This window comes from Salmo trutta, chromosome 13, assembly GCF_901001165.1.
Source record: "Salmo trutta chromosome 13, fSalTru1.1, whole genome shotgun sequence".
NCBI classification, from domain to species: domain Eukaryota; kingdom Metazoa; phylum Chordata; class Actinopteri; order Salmoniformes; family Salmonidae; genus Salmo; species Salmo trutta.
In genome coordinates, this window is record NC_042969.1 from 86,097,789 (window position 1) to 86,115,122 (window position 17,334).

The window sequence follows — 17,334 nt, forward strand, 5'->3', positions numbered from 1 at the left end:
CCAGTATCTCATGTTGTCGTGTTTGTGTCCAGGTGTCCATCGTGTCCCTGACAAATCCTGTGGCTCAGCAGCAGCAGCAGAACTGTATAGCGCCCCCTCTGTCCGCTGCAGAGAACTACCCTTCACCCAGCACCCTTCCCATGTTCCCCTGGAGCACTTCCTCCAGTTCCCAGAGGCCCAGGAGAAAAACCCCACCACAGGTAAAGGGAACTGTAGCTAGGCTGGTAGAGAGTGCTTGCAATGCCAGGATAGTGTGTTCGATTCCCGGGTTCGCCCGTACATAAACTGTACGCACGTATGACTGTCGTTTTGGATAAAACCAGGGGTGAAACGTAAATAAATAGTAGGGGATACGCCATATCTGTAAAATCTGAGCCTATCACAATTATTAAAACAAAATGTCAAGAAAACTGTTGGCCATAACACCACTTTATCCTTACCGCTTGTCAGCGGCGTGGCACGCGAACGAATGGACTTGACAACGAGTGGTATAGCCTACACGTCAAAACATAGGAGTTTGGCCAAGGCAGAGATGAGTTGCCAACATCAAGACACGCACAGACTGCAGTGGACATATTCAATCTGTCCTAATGACAATCACTGTCATCAGAGGTGTCAACATTCCACGGAAGGGCCGAGTGTCTGCGGTTTTTTGGTTTTTCCTTTCACTTAAAGACCCAGACAACCAGGTGAGGAGAGTTCCTTACTGAGACCAAGACAACCAGGTGAGGGGAGTTCCTTACTGAGACCTAGACAACCAGGTGAGGAGAGTTCCTTTACTGAGACCTAGACAACCAGTGATGGGGAGTTCCTTACTGAGACCTAGACAACCAGGTGAGGAGAGTTCCTTACTGAGACCTAGACAACCAGGTGAGGGGAGTTCCTTACTGAGACCTAGACAATAGGTGAGGAGAGTTCCTAATGAACATGACACAGGTGAGGAGAGTTCCTTACTGAGACCTAGACAACCAGGTGAGTGAGAGTTCCTTACTGAGACCTAGACAACCAGGTGAGGGAGAGTTCCTACTGAGACCTAGACAACCAGGGTGAGGGAGAGTTCCTTACTGAGAACCTAGACACCAGGTGAGGGAGAGTTCCTTACTGAGACCTAGACAACCAGGTGAGGAGAGTTTCCTTACTGAGACCTAGGACAACCAGGTGAGGGGAGTTCCTTACTGAGACCTAGACAACCAGGTGAGGGGAGTTCCTTACTGAGACCTAGACAACCAGGTGAGGAGAGTTCTTTATTAATTAGTGACCTTAATTCATCAATCAAGGACAAGGGAGGAGTGAAAACCAGCAGACACTCGGCCCTCGGTGGAATCAGTTGGAGACTTCTTGTGGTTATGTGTAACAGAAGTCTCTCTCTGTTTGGAGGCTGTGTTACGAGTGGATGAACGTGCGCTGATAACCTAGTAAAAGGAGACCTTTTGAAGGGATTATCAGATGAAAACATCATGACTGGTTATGTTTATGACACAATAAAAGGTTTACAAGTTTTCAAAGTAAAATCACAAATCTTTACGACTGAAACTCTTTGTGTAGTTCCATGATTAGGGCTATAGGACATGTGGGTGGTCCTGTACCGGGAAGAAATTAATTCGACTTTTACCCCTGGATAAAAGTGCCTGCTTAAGTTGCAAAGAAAAAGCCATATCTCAAACTGGCCAATAAAAATAAAAGATTAAGATGGGCAAAAGAACAGACACTGGACAGAGGAACTCTGCCTAGAAGGCCAGCATCCCGGAGTCGCCTCTTCACTGTTGACGTTGAGACTGGTGTTTTGCGGGTACTATTTAATGAAGCTGCCAGTTGAGGACTTGTGAGGCATATGTTTCTCACTCTAATGTAATTGTCCTCTTGCTCAGTTGTGGACCGGGGCCTCCCACTCCTCTTTATATTCTGGTTAGAGCCAGTTTGCGCTGTTCTGTGAAGGGAGTAGTACACAGCATTGTACGAGATCTTCAGTTTCTTGGCAGTTTCTCGCATGGAATAGCCTTCATTTCTCAGAACAAGAATAGACTGACGAGTTTCAGAAGAAAGTGCTTTGTTTCTGGCCATTTTGAGCCTGTAATCGAACCCACAAACATAATTGCAAAAGGGTTTTCTAATGATCAATTAGCCTTTTAAAATTATAAACTTGGATTAGCTAACACAACATGCCATTGGAACACAGGAGTGATGGTTGCTGGTAATGGGCCTCTGTACGCCTATGTAGATATTCCATTAAAAATCAGCCGTTTCCAGCTACAATAGTCATTTACAACATTAACAATGTCTACACTGTATTTTCTGATCAATTTGATGTTATTTTAATGGGCAAAAAATGTGCTTTTCTTTCAAAAACAAGGACATTTGTAAGTGACCCCAAACTTTTGAATGGTAGTCATATCATTATTCTATATTAACATACACATACATACATATATATATATAGTTTGAAGAAGTCAGAGGGGTTGTGGTCCATCTTTACCATGTGATCTCGCCTCTTTTTCTCCTCCCTTCAGGTGTTTCAGGTGAGGGAGCGACCGAGGCGGAGGCTGACCCCAGCCTGGCAACCTACCCATGGTTCCACGGGACGTTGTCACGCGTACGGGCGGCCCAACTGGTGCTGGCGGGCGGCGCTAGGAGCCACGGGCTGTTTGTGATTCGCCAAAGCGAGACGCGGCCGGGGGAGTACGTCCTCACCTTTAATTTCCAGGGCAAAGCCAAGGTGAGCCAATCACATGCAGGGCAACGCCAAGGTGAGCCAATCACATGCATGGCAACGCCAAGGTTAGCCAATCACAGGCGGCCTATCTCATCTTCCTCCCCTTCATGAAACAGACAGACCGGTATGTTCCCATACCCTCTGGGTGTCAGTCTCAGGAAGTCAGGGCTCTTCTCCTCATCTCCTCCAGTGTCAGTCTCAGGAAGTCAGGGCTCTTCTCCAGTGTCAGTCTCAGGAAGTCAGGGCTCTTCTCCAGTGTCAGTCTCAGGAAGTCAGGGCTCTTCTCCTCTCCTCTAGTGCCAGTCTTGGCACTCTGTGACTCTTCTCCAACAGTTCAGCATTATGTCCTGCTTGGGTTTGTTTTCTAATTCTTTGTGGATCTGTGTAATCTGAGGGAAATATGTCTCTCTAATATGGTCATACATTTGGCAGGAGGTTAGGAAGTGCAGCTCAGTTTCCACCTCATTTTGTGGGCAGTGTGCACATAGCCTGTCTTCTCTTGAGAGCCATGTCTGCCTACGGCGGCCTTTCTCAATAGCAAGGCTATGCTCACTGAGTCTTTACATAGTCAAAGCTTTCCTTAAGTTTGGGTCAGTCACAGTGGTCTCTTTCTCTCTCTTTCTCTGTCTCCCCCCTCTCGTTCTCTGTCTCCCCCCTCTCGTTCTCTGTCTCCCCCCTCTCTTTCTCTTTCTCTCTCTCTCTGTCTCTTTCAATCTCTCAGTGTTAGACTTGAAACTTTATACTGAGTATACAAAACATTAAGAACACCTACCCTTTCCATGACACGGACTGACCAGGTGAATCCAGGTGAAAACGATGGTTCCTTATTGATGTCACATGTTAAATCCACTTCAATCAGTGTAGATGAAAGGGGAGGAGACAGGTTAAAGAAGGATTTTTAAGCCTTGAGACATGGATTGTGTATTTGTGCCACTCAGAGGGGGAATGGGGCAAGACAAAATATTTAAGCATCTTTGAACAGGGTATGGTAGTACCGGCACACCGGTTTGAGTGTGTATCTGTGTGTTTGTGTATCTGTGTGTTTGTGTATCTGTGTGTGACTGTTTCCAGTGTGTATCAAGAACGGTCCACCACCCAAAGGACATCCAGCCAACTTGACACGTCTGTGGGAAGCATTAGAGTCAACATGGGCCAGCATCCCTGTGGAACGCTTTCAACACCTTGTAGAGTCCATGTTCTGATGAATTGAGGCTGTTCTGAGGGGAGGGGACAACTCAATATTAGGAAGGTGTTCTAATGATATAGTGTATATTACTCAGAATTCTCTCTCCCCCTCCCTCCCCTCCCTCCCCCTCCCTCCCTCCCTCTTTCTCAACCCTCCCTCTTTCTCCCCCTCCCTCTTTCTCTCTCTCCCTCCCTCCCCTCTCTCTCTCCCTCTTTCTCCCCCTCCCTCCATTCCTCCCTCCCTCCCTCCACCCCCTCCCTCCCCCCCTCCCTCCTCCTCCTCTCCCCCCTCCCTCTCCCTCCTCCTCCCTCCCTCCCTCCTCCTTCCCTCCTCTCTCTCTCTCCCCCCTCTCTCCCCCCCCAGCACCTGCGTCTGTCGGTGAATGGTAAGGGCCAGTGTCATGTTCATCATCTGTGGTTCCACACCGTGTCAGATATGCTGAGACACTTCCACTCCCACCCCATCCCTCTGGAGTCAGGGGGCTCTGCTGACATCACACTGCGTTGCTACGTACAGGTTACCTCCACAGGTACGCCCAACACACACACACACACACACACACACACACACACACACACACAGGTATGCCCAAACCACACACACCCACACACACACCCCCACAGGTACGCCCAACACACACACACACCTCCACAGGTACGCCCAACACACACACACACACACACCTCCACAGGTACGCCCAACACACACACACACACACACACACACACACACACACCCCCACAGGTACGCCCAACACACACACACACACGCACACACACACACCTCCACAGGTACGCCCAACACACACACACACACGCACACACACACACCTCCACAGGTACGCCCAACACACACACACACCTCCACAGGTACGCCCAACACACACACACACACACACACACACACCCCCACAGGTACGCCCAAACCACACACCCCCACAGGTACGCCCAACACACACACACACACACGCACACACACACACACCCCCACAGGTACGCCCAAACCAAACACACAGACACAGACACACACACACACACACACACACACACACACACACACACACACACACACACACACACACACACACACACACACACACACTCACACAAACACACCCCCCTAAACATGAATGTGCACAGCATACTGTAGGTTTACATAAAGACATTAATAACAGGTCCAATGTTGACAATGTCCTTCTAGAAACAGTTTGCCTGATCAGTTCTAACTACTATGTCTCACAGCCCCTCGGTAGCTCAATCTGACCCTTGTTATTGAAGATGACAGCCTCTCAAACTGTAAACAACAACATCGCTGGGTGCTTAAGTCCTGTGAATCGCTTGGAGAAAAAGGAAAAAACTTTCAGTGGGATGACCTCACAGACAGATTGATGTTTTTCCTTCAGTCTTAAAATGTTTTAACTACAGGTTAGTCCTTAAACTGAGGAAACCAACACAGAAACGCAGTCAACTAGCCCCGTCCTTCCTGCCCCACACCCTCACCTGGCAAGGGATGAATGCCCTCCTGTGCAAGGGGGGAGACAGGGGGAGAGAGAGGGGGGAGAGAGAGGGTGATTATACCACACTGGTTTTTGCATACAGGCCCAGGCTCCAGCACCAACCCAACACTCACAAAGAGACCCTCTGTTTCCCCCCGTGGCCCTGGGTCTACACAGACACACTGAGTCGGTTGTTGATGCTGTGTGTAAAAGGCTTTATTCATACACGCTGCTCAACCGTGTCTTTATCCGTGTCACTGCTGCTGCTGCTGTTGTTGTAGGTCAAATCAAATCAAATTTTATTTCTCACTTGCGCCGAATACAACAGGTGTTGAACCTTACAGTGAAATGCTTAAAAGGTCAACACTTGAACTTGTGTTTATCTTTGGCATTTTAATGAAAGTTAAGTTTATAAAATGAACTGTATCAGGTCTCTAAAAACACTTTTCTTTTCTTACAGACAGATATCCCGTCTCTCTCTACTGCTCTCACACAGATGTGACCGCGCCTCAGCTCCCCACCCCACCCAGGGACCAAGGCTGCCGTACTGACCCAGCCCAGCCAACCCTTCACCTCCCTGGGGTCTCACAGCCGGCAGGGCCCCCCTCCGACACCCAGCTCTCCTCCAGCTCCTCATCCTCACCAACCGCTCTTCCTTCCCTCTCCCGTGGTGAGCCAGGCAGTGGAGGAGGAGGAGGAGAAGAAGGGGGGCTGGTTAGCAGGAGCAACAGCTCAGAACGTCTGTTAGATCCCTCTAGTGGCGCCTCGGAGGACTACCAAGAGACAGACGGAACACGCAGGGCCAGAGCTGTGGAGAACCAGTACTCCTTCTACTGAGACTGGGCACAACCAAACCAGGAGCTCTCATTGGCTGAGACACAGGAAGTGCAGGGATTTGGACCCAATAGGTGAAAGGCCATGGATGGCTGGGGAGTGCTGTGTGTGGATGGACATGGATCACTAATTATCTTGTTTATTTTCTTGTTTGTTTTCCAAGAGATGTGCTGTTTCTCCAATGTGACAAGGAAGCATATTAGACTGTATGCCAGTCTGTGTCCAGTTAGCCGTTGGCTCTTTGACCACCCTCATCAGCAGCTGGCATTTAAATATATGAAGAAACTGATGATTTAGACTTGAGTGTGAGGAGAGAGATGAGAGGGAGGGAGAAGGAGAGAGAGATGAGAGGGAGAAGGAGAGAGATGAGAGGGGGGAGGGAGAAAGAGAGAGAGATAGAGAGGGAGGGAGAAGGAGAGAGAGATGAGAGGGGGGAGGGAGAAAGAGAGAGAGATAGAGAGGGAGGAAGAGAGAGATGAGAAGGAGGGAGGGATGGATGGAGATGGAGAGATAGATGAGAGGGGGAGGGAGAAGGAGAGAGAGATGAGAGGGGGGAGGGAGAAGGAGAGAGATGAGAGGGAGGGAGGGAGGGAGGGAGGGAGAAGGAGAGAGAGATGAGAGGGAGGGATGGATGGAGATGGAGAGAGATGAGAGGGGGGAGGGAGAAGGAGAGAGATGAGAGGGAGGGAGGGATAAGGAGAGAGAGATGAGAGAGAGGGAAGGACGGAGAAAGAGAGAAAGGAAGTAGTTCAGTGGAGGTTTTGATTCACTTCACCAGATGACTCCCTGTCCGCCCTACCCACAGTTCCCTAAGAACAAAGCCTCTGTCACCGCCCTGCTGAGTGATCAAGAGGTGAAGCCACCCTAAATAAATGGTTTTCCTCCCCAGGCCCTCCTGAGCATATCTCTAATGTTTGTGAAGCTGCTTGTAGTCTGTCCCGGATATCCTCGCTGTCCCCAAGGGGACTTCCAAGAACAACACACTTTCTTCTCCTATAGCTTTGCAAAACAAAATGAATGGTAAGGGTGTGTTAGTGTTATTTCAGAGATGGATATTTTCTTAGTGTCAAAAGATCTTAGTGCCTGTCAAAGGACCTTTGACCTGATATGATTGTGACTGACTGGCCGTCTCATTGGCCGTGATGACATCAGGTCAGAGGGATTAAACGTGCAGGGTTGGGGGTCGATTCAGGGTTGGGGGTCGATTCAGGGTTGGGGGTCGATTCAGGGTTGGGGGTCGATTCCCTTTGGAATTCCTGTCATTCAGAAAGTTAACCCAATTCTAATTCCACGTTGTCCTCTTAAAATTTTTTTTTAAAGAGAATTGAAAGTTCCAATACTTCCTGAATTGACTGGAATTGACTGGAAAACATGATCCACTACCAGAACCCAGCATTCCCACTCACATATCAACATGATGCAGCCAGCAACATTTTCACTACTGTAATTCAGTCAAATTCAATGCATAATATTCAACATGTTTTGCTTCCAGGCGTATATGGACTGTTGTTGGGGACAATGCAGAATTTAAGTGCTATATTGTATTTTTTTATGTAACTAGGCAAGTCAGTTAAGAATAAATTCTTATTTACAATGACGGCCTGCCCCAGACAACGCTGGGTCAATTGTGCGCCACCCTATGGGACTCCCAATGCACAGTCAGTTGTGATGTAGCCTGGATTCGAACCAGGGACTTGCACTGAGAGGCAGTGTCTTAGACCGCTGCGCCACTCGGGAGCCCCTATATGATGGCAAGCGCCTACAAGACAACTGTCTGAGAGCCAAGCGAGGGCGATATGATCACCTATGGCAGTTGAAGTTGTAAAGTTACAGGATGAAAACAACAGAACCTGGGGAGGGAGAAGGGAGGAGGGAGGGTTGTTCTGGGTGACCGGTTGTTCTGGGTGACCTCTATGGGTTTGACTAATCTCTGGTGTGATGTACAGCCTGAAGACTGATGTTTGTGATGATTGATGTGCTACAGTAACGTTTCCTGACCCTGGTCCTGGACCTCCTCTTTGTGTGATGGCTGTCTGTCCAAGGTATCTGAAGACTTGACTCATTTTAAAGTTGGTTTGGAACATTCTCAACAACTTGATTGTGGAATTAGAATACAGGAAAACTAGCAGAAACAGGGGGACTTGACGACCGTAGTTTGGGGGGCTTGACGACCGTAGTTAGGGGGGCTTGACGACCGTAGTTAGGGGGACTTGACGACCGTAGTTTGGGGGGACTTGACAACCGTAGTTTGGGGACTTGACGACCGTAGTTAGGGGGACTTGACGACCGTAGTTTGGGGGACTTGACGACCGTAGTTTGGGGGACTTGACGACCGTAGTTTGGGGGACTTGACGACCGTAGTTTGGGGGACTTGACGACCGTAGTTAGGGGGACTTAGTGCTACGTAATGGCACCGCTGCATCGTTGTGTGTGTGACCTGCTGGTGAACTGTTCAGATGGCCTGGTGGTCTCCCCTCGAAGGCTGAATCGGCAATAGGTTATTATTGAAATGTCATTTTGTAATCAGAAAACGCTGTTCTTCCGTCCTGTCTAACGTGGTCATTATGGCGACACCGCCCGTTTCCCTATAATCAGACTGACAGACACCGTCCGTTTCCCTATAATAAGACTGACAGACACCGTCCGTTTCCCTATAATCAGACTGACAGACACCGTCCGTTTCCCTATAATCAGACTGACAGACACCGCCCGTTTCCCTATAATCAGACTGACAGACACCGCCCGTTTCCCTATAATCAGACTGACAGACACCGCCCGTTTCCCTATAATCAGACTGACAGACAACGCCCGTTTCCCTATAATCAGACTGACAGACACCGCCCGTTTCCCTATAATCAGACTGACAGACACCGCCCGTTTCCCTATCATCAGGACTGACGACACCGTCCGTTTCCCTATAATCAGGACTGACGGACACCGCCCGTTTCCCTATAATCAGACTGACGGACACCGCCCGTTTCCCTATAATCAGACTGACGGACACCGTCCGTTTCCCTATAATCAGACTGACGGACACCGTCCGTTTCCCTATAATCAGACTGACGGACACCGCCCGTTTCCCTATAATCAGACTGACGGACACCGCCCGTTTCCCTATAATCAGACTGACGGAAACCGTCCGTTTCCCTATAATCAGACTGACGGACACCGTCCGTTTCCCTATAATCAGACTGACGGACACCGCCCGTTTCCCTATAATCAGACTGACAGACACCGCCCGTTTCCCTATAATCAGACTGACAGACACCGCCCGTTTCCCTATAATCAGACTGACAGACACCGCACCGTTTCCCTATAATCAGACTGACAGACACCGCCGGTTTCCCTATAATCAGACTGACAGACACCGCCCGTTTCCCTATAATCAGACTGACAGACACCGCCGGTTTCCCTATAATCAGACTGACAGACACCGCCGGTTTCCCTATAATCAGACTGACAGACACCGCCGGTTTCCCTATAATCAGACTGACAGACACCGCCGGTTTCCCTATAATCAGACTGACAGACACCGCCCGTTTCCCTATAGTCAGACTGACAGACACCGCCCGTTTCCCTATAATCACTGACAGACACCGCCCGCTTCCCTATAATCAGACTGACAGACACCGCCCGTTTCCCTATAATCAGACTGACAGACACCGCCCGTTTCCCTATAATCACGACTGACAGACACCGCCGGTTTTCCCTATAATCAGACTGACAGGACACCGCCCGGTTTTCCTATAATCAGACTGACAGACACCGCCCGTTTCCCTATAATCAGACTGACAGACACCGCCCGTTTCCCTATAATCAGACTGACAGACACCGCCCGTTTCCCTATAATCAGACTGACAGACACCGCCCGTTTCCCTATAATCAGACTGACAGACACCGCCCGTTTCCCTTCCCCTATAATCAGACTGACAGACACCGCCCGTTTCCCTATAATCAGACTGACAGACACCGCCCGTTTCCCTATAATCAGACTGACAGACACCGCCCGTTTCCCTATAATCAGACTGACAGACAACGCCCGTTTCCCTATAATCAGACTGACAGACACCGCCCGTTTCCCTATAATCAGACTGACAGACACCGCCCGTTTCCCTATAATCAGACTGACAGACACCGCCCGTTTCCCCTATAATCAGACTGACAGACACCGCCCGTTTCCCTATAATCAGACTGACAGACACCGCCCGTTTCCCTATAATCAGACTGACAGACACCGTCCGTTTCCCTATAATCAGACTGACAGACACCGTCCGTTTCCCTATAATCAGACTGAGAGACACCGTCCGTTTCCCTATAATCAGACTGACAGACACCGTCCGTTTCCCTATAATCAGACTGACAGACACCGCCCGTTTCCCTATAATCAGACTGACAGACACCGCCCGTTTCCCTATAATCAGACTGACAGACACCGCCCGTTTCCCTATAATCAGACTGACAGACACCGCCCGTTTCCCTATAATCAGATTGACAGACACCGTCCGTTTCCCTATAATCAGACTGACAGACACCGTCCGTTTCCCTATAATCAGACTGACAGACACCGTCCGTTTCCCTATAATCAGACTGACAGACACCGCCCGTTTCCCTATAATCAGACTGACAGACACCGCCCGTTTCCCTATAATCAGACTGACAAGACACCGCCCGTTTCCCTATAATCAGACTGACAGACCACCGCCCGTTTCCCTATAATCAGACTGACAGACACCGCCCGTTTCCCTATAATCAGACTGACAGACACCGTCCGTTTCCCTATAATCAGACTGACAGACACCGTCCGTTTCCCTATAATCAGACTGACAGACACCGCCCGTTTCCCTATAATCAGACTGACAGACACCGTCCGTTTCCCTATAATCAGACTGACAGACACCGCCCGTTTCCCTATAATCAGACTGACAGACACCGTCCGTTTCCCTATAATCAGACTGACAGACACCGTCCGTTTCCCTATAATCATACTGACAGACACCGTCCGTTTCCCTATAATCAGACTGACAGACACCGCCCGTTTCCCTATAATCAGACTGACAGACACCGCCCGTTTCCCTATAATCAGACTGACAGACACCGCCCGTTTCCCTATAATCAGACTGACAGACACCGCCCTTTTCCCCATAATCAGACTGACAGACACCGTCCGTTTCCCTATAATCAGACTGACAGACACCGCCCGTTTCCCTATAATCAAACTGACAGACACCGTCCGTTTCCCTATAATCAGACTGACAGACGGTCACAATCCGCCCGTTTCCCTATAATCAGACTGACAGACACCGTCCGTTTCCCTATAATCAGACTGACAGACACCGCCCGTTTCCCTATAATCAGACTGACAGACACCGCCCGTTTCCCTATAATCAGACTGACAGACACCGCCCGTTTCCCTATAATCAAACTGACAGACACCGTCCGTTTCCCTATAATCAGACTGACAGACACCGCCCGTTTCCCTATAATCAGACTGACAGACACCGCCCGTTTCCCTATAATCAGACTGACAGACACCGCCTGTTGTTGTACATGACACATTTCCTATCGAGTCTTATTTGATGTCATCATTCTTCTTCTTTGTTCTCAGTTAGATCCTCAGTGTAACCGGTGAGTCACAGCAGACTTGTTCACATATCAGAGGCTAATGCCGGAGCGGTTTCCACTTCATTTCTTAACATTTAATGCTGATTTCTGTTGTCTGGCTGAGTTTTGAAGAGTCTGTGAACTTTTGTACAAAGTGATGTACTTGACAATACTACTTTATATTTGTGTGAATAAAACATGTGAGCAAACGGTTACAACGGCGCTAGTCATGTCTTCTGTTTCTAAGCAACCCACAGGACATTTGATTTAGCACCGACTCTTGTATCACAACACAGCATATTGAATTGAACACTGCTCAGTAATAAGTCCATGAGAAAAGGCTTGTTTTTAACTGATGGAGAACAGACCCATCTAGTGGACAAAAGCTGTGCTTATTGACTTGTCTTCTTGGCCAATTGTATTTAACTTTTTATTTAAACTAGGCAAGTCAGTTAAAAGAACAAATTCTTATTTACAATGACGGCCTACTGAGGAACGGTGGGTTAACTGCCTTGTTCAGGGGCAAAATGACAGATGATTTTTTACCTTGTCAGCTCAGGGATTCGATCCAGAATCCTTTGGGTTACTGGCCCAACGCTCTAACTAGGGTAGCTGCCGTCTCACATTAATAACATCCCAGCATACACTTGTCTGGGATTTCAGCACAGGAGGTTGGTGGCACGTTAATTGGGGAGGATGGGCTCGATGGTAATGGCTGGAGCGGAATGAGTGGAATTGTATTAAATACATGGTTTCCATGGTTTCCATGCGGTTGATACATTTACATTTTACATTTAGGTCATTTAGCAGACGCTCTTATCCAGAGCGACTTAAAAATTCCATTGACTCCATTCCAGCCATTATTATGAGCCTTCCTCCCCTCAGCAGCCTCCTCTGCATTTCAGATACTACTGTACTACCACAGAGGTAGAGACTAGTGTACTACTACAGAGGTAGAGACTAGAGTACTACTACAGAGGTAAATACTAGTGTACTACTACAGAGGTAGAGACTAGAGTACTACTACAGAGGTAAATACTAGTGTACTACTACAGAGGTAGAGACTAGAGTACTACTACAGAGGTAGAGACTAGTGTACTACTACAGAGGTAGAGACTAGTGTACTACTAGAGTACTACTACAGAGGTAGAGACTAGTGTACTACTACAGAGGTAGAGACTAGTGTACTACTACAGAGATAGAGACTAGAGTACTACTACAGAGGTAGAGACTAGAGTACTACGACAGTACTACTACAGAGGTAGAGACTACTTAATGACCAATTGTGAGAAATACGTTTTCATTCAAAAGTCACAACCATTTTAATTGTGATCACTAAAGTCAAGAGGTAACATGGAGTTAATTGCTTTAATATATTTATATTGTGATGTTAATGTTGACCCAGAAATCAGGATGGAACGACAGAAAGGTTGATTTGACAAGTGACACAGTTAGAAAAGAACAACAGCCATTACCCCGAAATACAATGAGTACCTATTATTTTAAAAAGGCACATTCATAAGTTAAATCTCCATCTCTTCATTCAAACAGTCAATCATGGTCACTCTTACTGACAGTGGTGGCTGCTTCACGTGATGTATTGTTGTCTCTACCTTCTTGCCCTTTGTGCTGTTGTCTGTGCTTAACAATGTTTGTACCATGTTTTGTGTTCCTACCATGCTGTGTTGTCATGTTGTGTTGCTACCATGCTGTGTTGTCATGTTGTGTTCCTACCATGCTGTGTTGTCATGTTGTGTTGCTACCATGTTGTTGTCATGTTGTGTTGCTACCATGCTGTGTTGTCATGTGTTGCTGCCTTGCTATGTTGTTGTCTTAGGTCTCTCTTTATGTAGTGTTGTGGTGTCTCTCTTGTCGTGATGTGTGTTTTGTCCTATATTTCTATTTAATTTTTTGTTATTTTTAATCCCAGGCCCCCGTCCCCAGCAAGAGGCCTTTTGCCTTTTGGTAGACTTTGTAAATAAGATTTTTTTTTTTTTTTAACTGACTTGCCTAGTTAAATTAAGGTTAAATAAAAATTAAATAAAATAAAAAATATCTACTGTATATTCCACATTCCTTACAACACTGTAGTCCCTGGCCGAAACTTTACAATAGTTCTATCTTAAACCAGTGCCAAGTATCAGACCGATTCACTGTATCAACTCCGACTGGACCAATAGAAACAGGGATGAAGTCATCATCCGAGATCTCGATAAACAACCGCAATTCAGTTGTGTCATTCTAATTTATTATTTTATATTCAATGTATTATTATCATCTTGTTGTTCTTGTATATAAAGTAAATGTTCTGTACTCTGAACATGTATTTTATGTTTTGTGTTTTGCAGCTCAGTCCAAGCTCCTCTCTGTCCTGGCGCCCCAAAAGTAGAACCATCTTCTCCCTGAAGCCCTTCCCATCTTCCCCCTGAAGCCCTTCCCATCTTCCCCCTGAAGCCCTTCCCATCTTCCCCCTGAAGCCCTTCCCATCTCCCCCCTGAAACCCTTCCCATCTCCCCCCTGAAACCCTTCCCATCTTCCCCCTGAAACCCTTCCCATCTTCCCCCTGAAACCCTTCCCATCTCCCCCCTGAAACCCTTCCCATCTTCCCCCTGAAACCCTTCCCATCTCCCCCTGAAACCCTTCCCATCTCCCCCTGAAGCCCTTCCCATCTCCCCCCTGAAACCCTTCCCATCTCCCCCCTGAAGCCCTTCCCATCTCCCCCCTGAAGCCCTTCCCATCTCCCCCCTGAAACCCTTCCCATCTCCCCCCTGAAACCCTTCCCATCTTCCCCCTGAAACCCTTCCCATCTTCCCCCTGAACCCTTCCCATCTTCCCCCTGAAGCCCTTCCCATCTTCCCCCTGAAGCCCTTCCCATCTTCCCCTGAAACCCTTCCCATCTTCCCCCTGAAACCCTTCCCATCTTCCCCCCTGAAACCCTTCCCATCTTCCCCCCTGAAACCCTTCCCATCTTCCCCCTGAAACCCTTCCCATCTTCCCCCTGAAACCCTTCCCATCTCCCCCCTGAAACCCTTCCCATCTCCCCCCTGAAACCCTTCCCATCTTCCCCCTGAAGCCCTTCCCATCTTCCCCCTGAACCCTTCCCATCTTCCCCCTGAAGCCCTTCCCATCTCCCCCCTGAAACCCTTCCCATCTCCCCCCTGAAACCCTTCCCATCTCCCCCCTGAAACCCTTCCCATCTCCCCCCTGAAACCCTTCCCATCTTCCCCCTGAAACCCTTCCCATCTTCCCCCTGAAACCCTTCCCATCTCCCCCCTGAAACCCTTCCCATCTTCCCCCTGAAACCCTTCCCATCTCCCCCCTGAAACCCTTCCCATCTCCCCCCTGAAACCCTTCCCATCTCCCCCCTGAAACCCTTCCCATCTTCCCCCTGAAACCCTTCCCATCTTCCCCCTGAAACCCTTCCCATCTCCCCCCTGAAACCCTTCCCATCTCCCCCCTGAAACCCTTCCCATCTCCCCCCTGAAGCCCTTCCACTTCAGCGTATTGTAAATAACCCCCCCCAACCAACCTGATAGCTACTTTATTGAGGAAAAGTGTACTTACTATGCCTGTGATATGTCATTGTCCCACCTAGCTATCTTAAGGTGAATGTACTGTGGTAAGTCGCTCTGGATAAGAGTGTCTGCTAAATCACTAAAAGGTCAATGTAAATGTGTGGACCCCAGGAAGAGTCTCTGCTGCATGTGTAACAGCTAATGGGGATCCTACTTAACTAAATCCTCTCTGTATAAAACAACTGACTGTGGTTTGATAGAGTTTTTAGAATAGCTTGGCCATGTACGTGTGGCTATAATCAGTAGTGTAGAAAGGAAGTAGGCTAAAGCCTGGTATCAGTCCTGATAATGACACTATGGAGAGTAGGGTCCATTAGTGACATCAGTTTCTGCTATTCTTGTTAAAAGTCAACGGTTTGCTGTGAAAATAACCTAGGGAGAGAGAAATTGAAACATTGTGAAACACTTCAAGGAACCACCTGTCCAAAAACAGAACCTCAACAGGTAAGTAGAGACAAATTGGTTTATTTCTATTTCAGGACCTGGTGATACTGAAAAAGATGACCCCTCCCATGGCCAGCAACACCCCGACAGTAATCTCCAACATCTTCCCCAGCTTCCACTGCTTATAATCCTGCTGCTGTTTCTGCTGGTACTGGGCCCTTCTGGCCCTCAGCTCCTTCTCCCTCTGCAGCTGCTCTCCATAGTGAGCCTGGAAGAAGGCATCAAAGTCAAACATGGGCTTCCCTCCAACGTTGGAGAACCGCCGGGACCTCTGCTGTTGTTGATACTGCTGTGGGCCAGAGGCTCTGTTGCTGGAGGTGGCCTCCCGGGTTGAGGGTCTCCCGGCCCCCTGGACGTCTGACCCACTGAGGATACCGCGGTCGTATTTCCTCCTCAGGGCCATGCTCCCCAGCACGCTATAGGCCTCGGTGATCTCAGAGAAACGTTGGGTGGCTTCCTCGTTGTCGGGGTTCTTGTCTGGGTGGTAGATGAACGACTGCTTGTAATATGCTGTCTTTATTTGGGATTGGGTGGCGCTTGGGGACACTCGGAGGATGTCGTAGTAGGCCGTTCTGCTCCTGTGAAGTGGCGGGAAGTCCGACTGGTTGTTTTTGCTCCTCCAGCTGTAAGCCCTGGTGAGGAACTCTGGGTGAGGTCTAAACCGGCCTGACTGCTGCTCTGCCAGGTTGAGCATGACCGTGCTGAATGCTCGGAGCTGCTGAGGTGACCCAAAGATTTCTGGGTGTAAGGTGGCCATGGCAACACCTCTGTTATTCCAACACATCATCCTGTGCACCGTTACTAGGTAACCCTGGGACAGAGGCTGTACACTGGGCCACAGGTACAAAGGTGACCGTCTGAGCTCACTATCCTGAACAGTTGCTAATTTGATAGCAGGTTTAGCATTAATGTCTAATAAAATCAAGTCACTACTTGACCAAAGTAATGTCCCATACCCCAGTCTGTCATCGTGTTTAAGCCTAGAAAGTATTTGATCAATGTGCTCTATATCCGTGCATTCCTGTTCATTCTCTTTGAGGTTTTTATGTTCCGGTTCCCAGGAACTCGCCTGACTGTCCCTTGTTGACACCGGGTGACATTCGTAAATCCCTTGGCCGGTTACCTTGGCTTTACAGGTTCCGGCTCCAATTATAGAGGTTGCTGCTGTTACTACTGACATCGTTTCGTTTGGTCGACCTTCGGCGCAGGGGATGGAGTGAATCGGTGCGTTTCTGATAGCTGAAAAACTGTAAAGTCCGTTCCCCAATCTCCGACTGACCTCCGCCATTCTCCCGGAGCAGCAGGTACAGCGGCCGTGGAGAAATGCCAGAAGCGAAGAAGACAGGGGTGGGATCCGGTTAAATGTATAGCAGACCAATGACAGAATATATAAATGGGATGTGGTCACAAAACCTATTCTGTCATCCAATCAGATACGAGGAAATTGAGGTTTGAACGTTCTCAAATATCGCCTCTTCCTCTCTGATTT

The 17,334-nt window shown here is 48.5% G+C and overlaps 2 protein-coding genes across 2 annotated transcripts in view; one reads left to right on the forward strand and one right to left on the reverse strand.

The window, feature by feature from the left end:
* Positions 1-6,593, forward strand: part of sh2b2 (SH2B adaptor protein 2) — a 35,117-nt gene extending 28,524 nt beyond the window's left edge. Inside the window, exons 6-9 of the mRNA XM_029773854.1 lie at positions 33-200; positions 2,508-2,713; positions 4,260-4,425; positions 5,852-6,593. Of these exons, the coding sequence (XP_029629714.1) occupies positions 33-200; positions 2,508-2,713; positions 4,260-4,425; positions 5,852-6,228 (917 nt within the window). The 3' untranslated portion in view covers positions 6,229-6,593. The remainder of the gene's footprint in view (positions 1-32; positions 201-2,507; positions 2,714-4,259; positions 4,426-5,851) is intronic.
* Positions 6,594-15,849: 9,256 nt separating this feature from the next.
* On the reverse strand, positions 15,850-17,188 carry LOC115206669 (uncharacterized). The gene has a single exon (XM_029773855.1). It carries the CDS (start codon positions 17,131-17,133, stop codon positions 15,877-15,879), a length of 1,257 nt encoding a protein of 418 aa, XP_029629715.1. The 5' UTR covers positions 17,134-17,188; the 3' UTR covers positions 15,850-15,876.
* Between the last annotated feature and the right edge of the window lie 146 nt (positions 17,189-17,334).

What these genes read in the sequence shown, in the direction of transcription:
- LOC115206669 (XM_029773855.1), bottom strand. Translation starts at nt 17,133, where the DNA reads ATGGCGGAGGTCAGTCGGAGATTGGGGAACGGACTTTACAGTTTTTCA.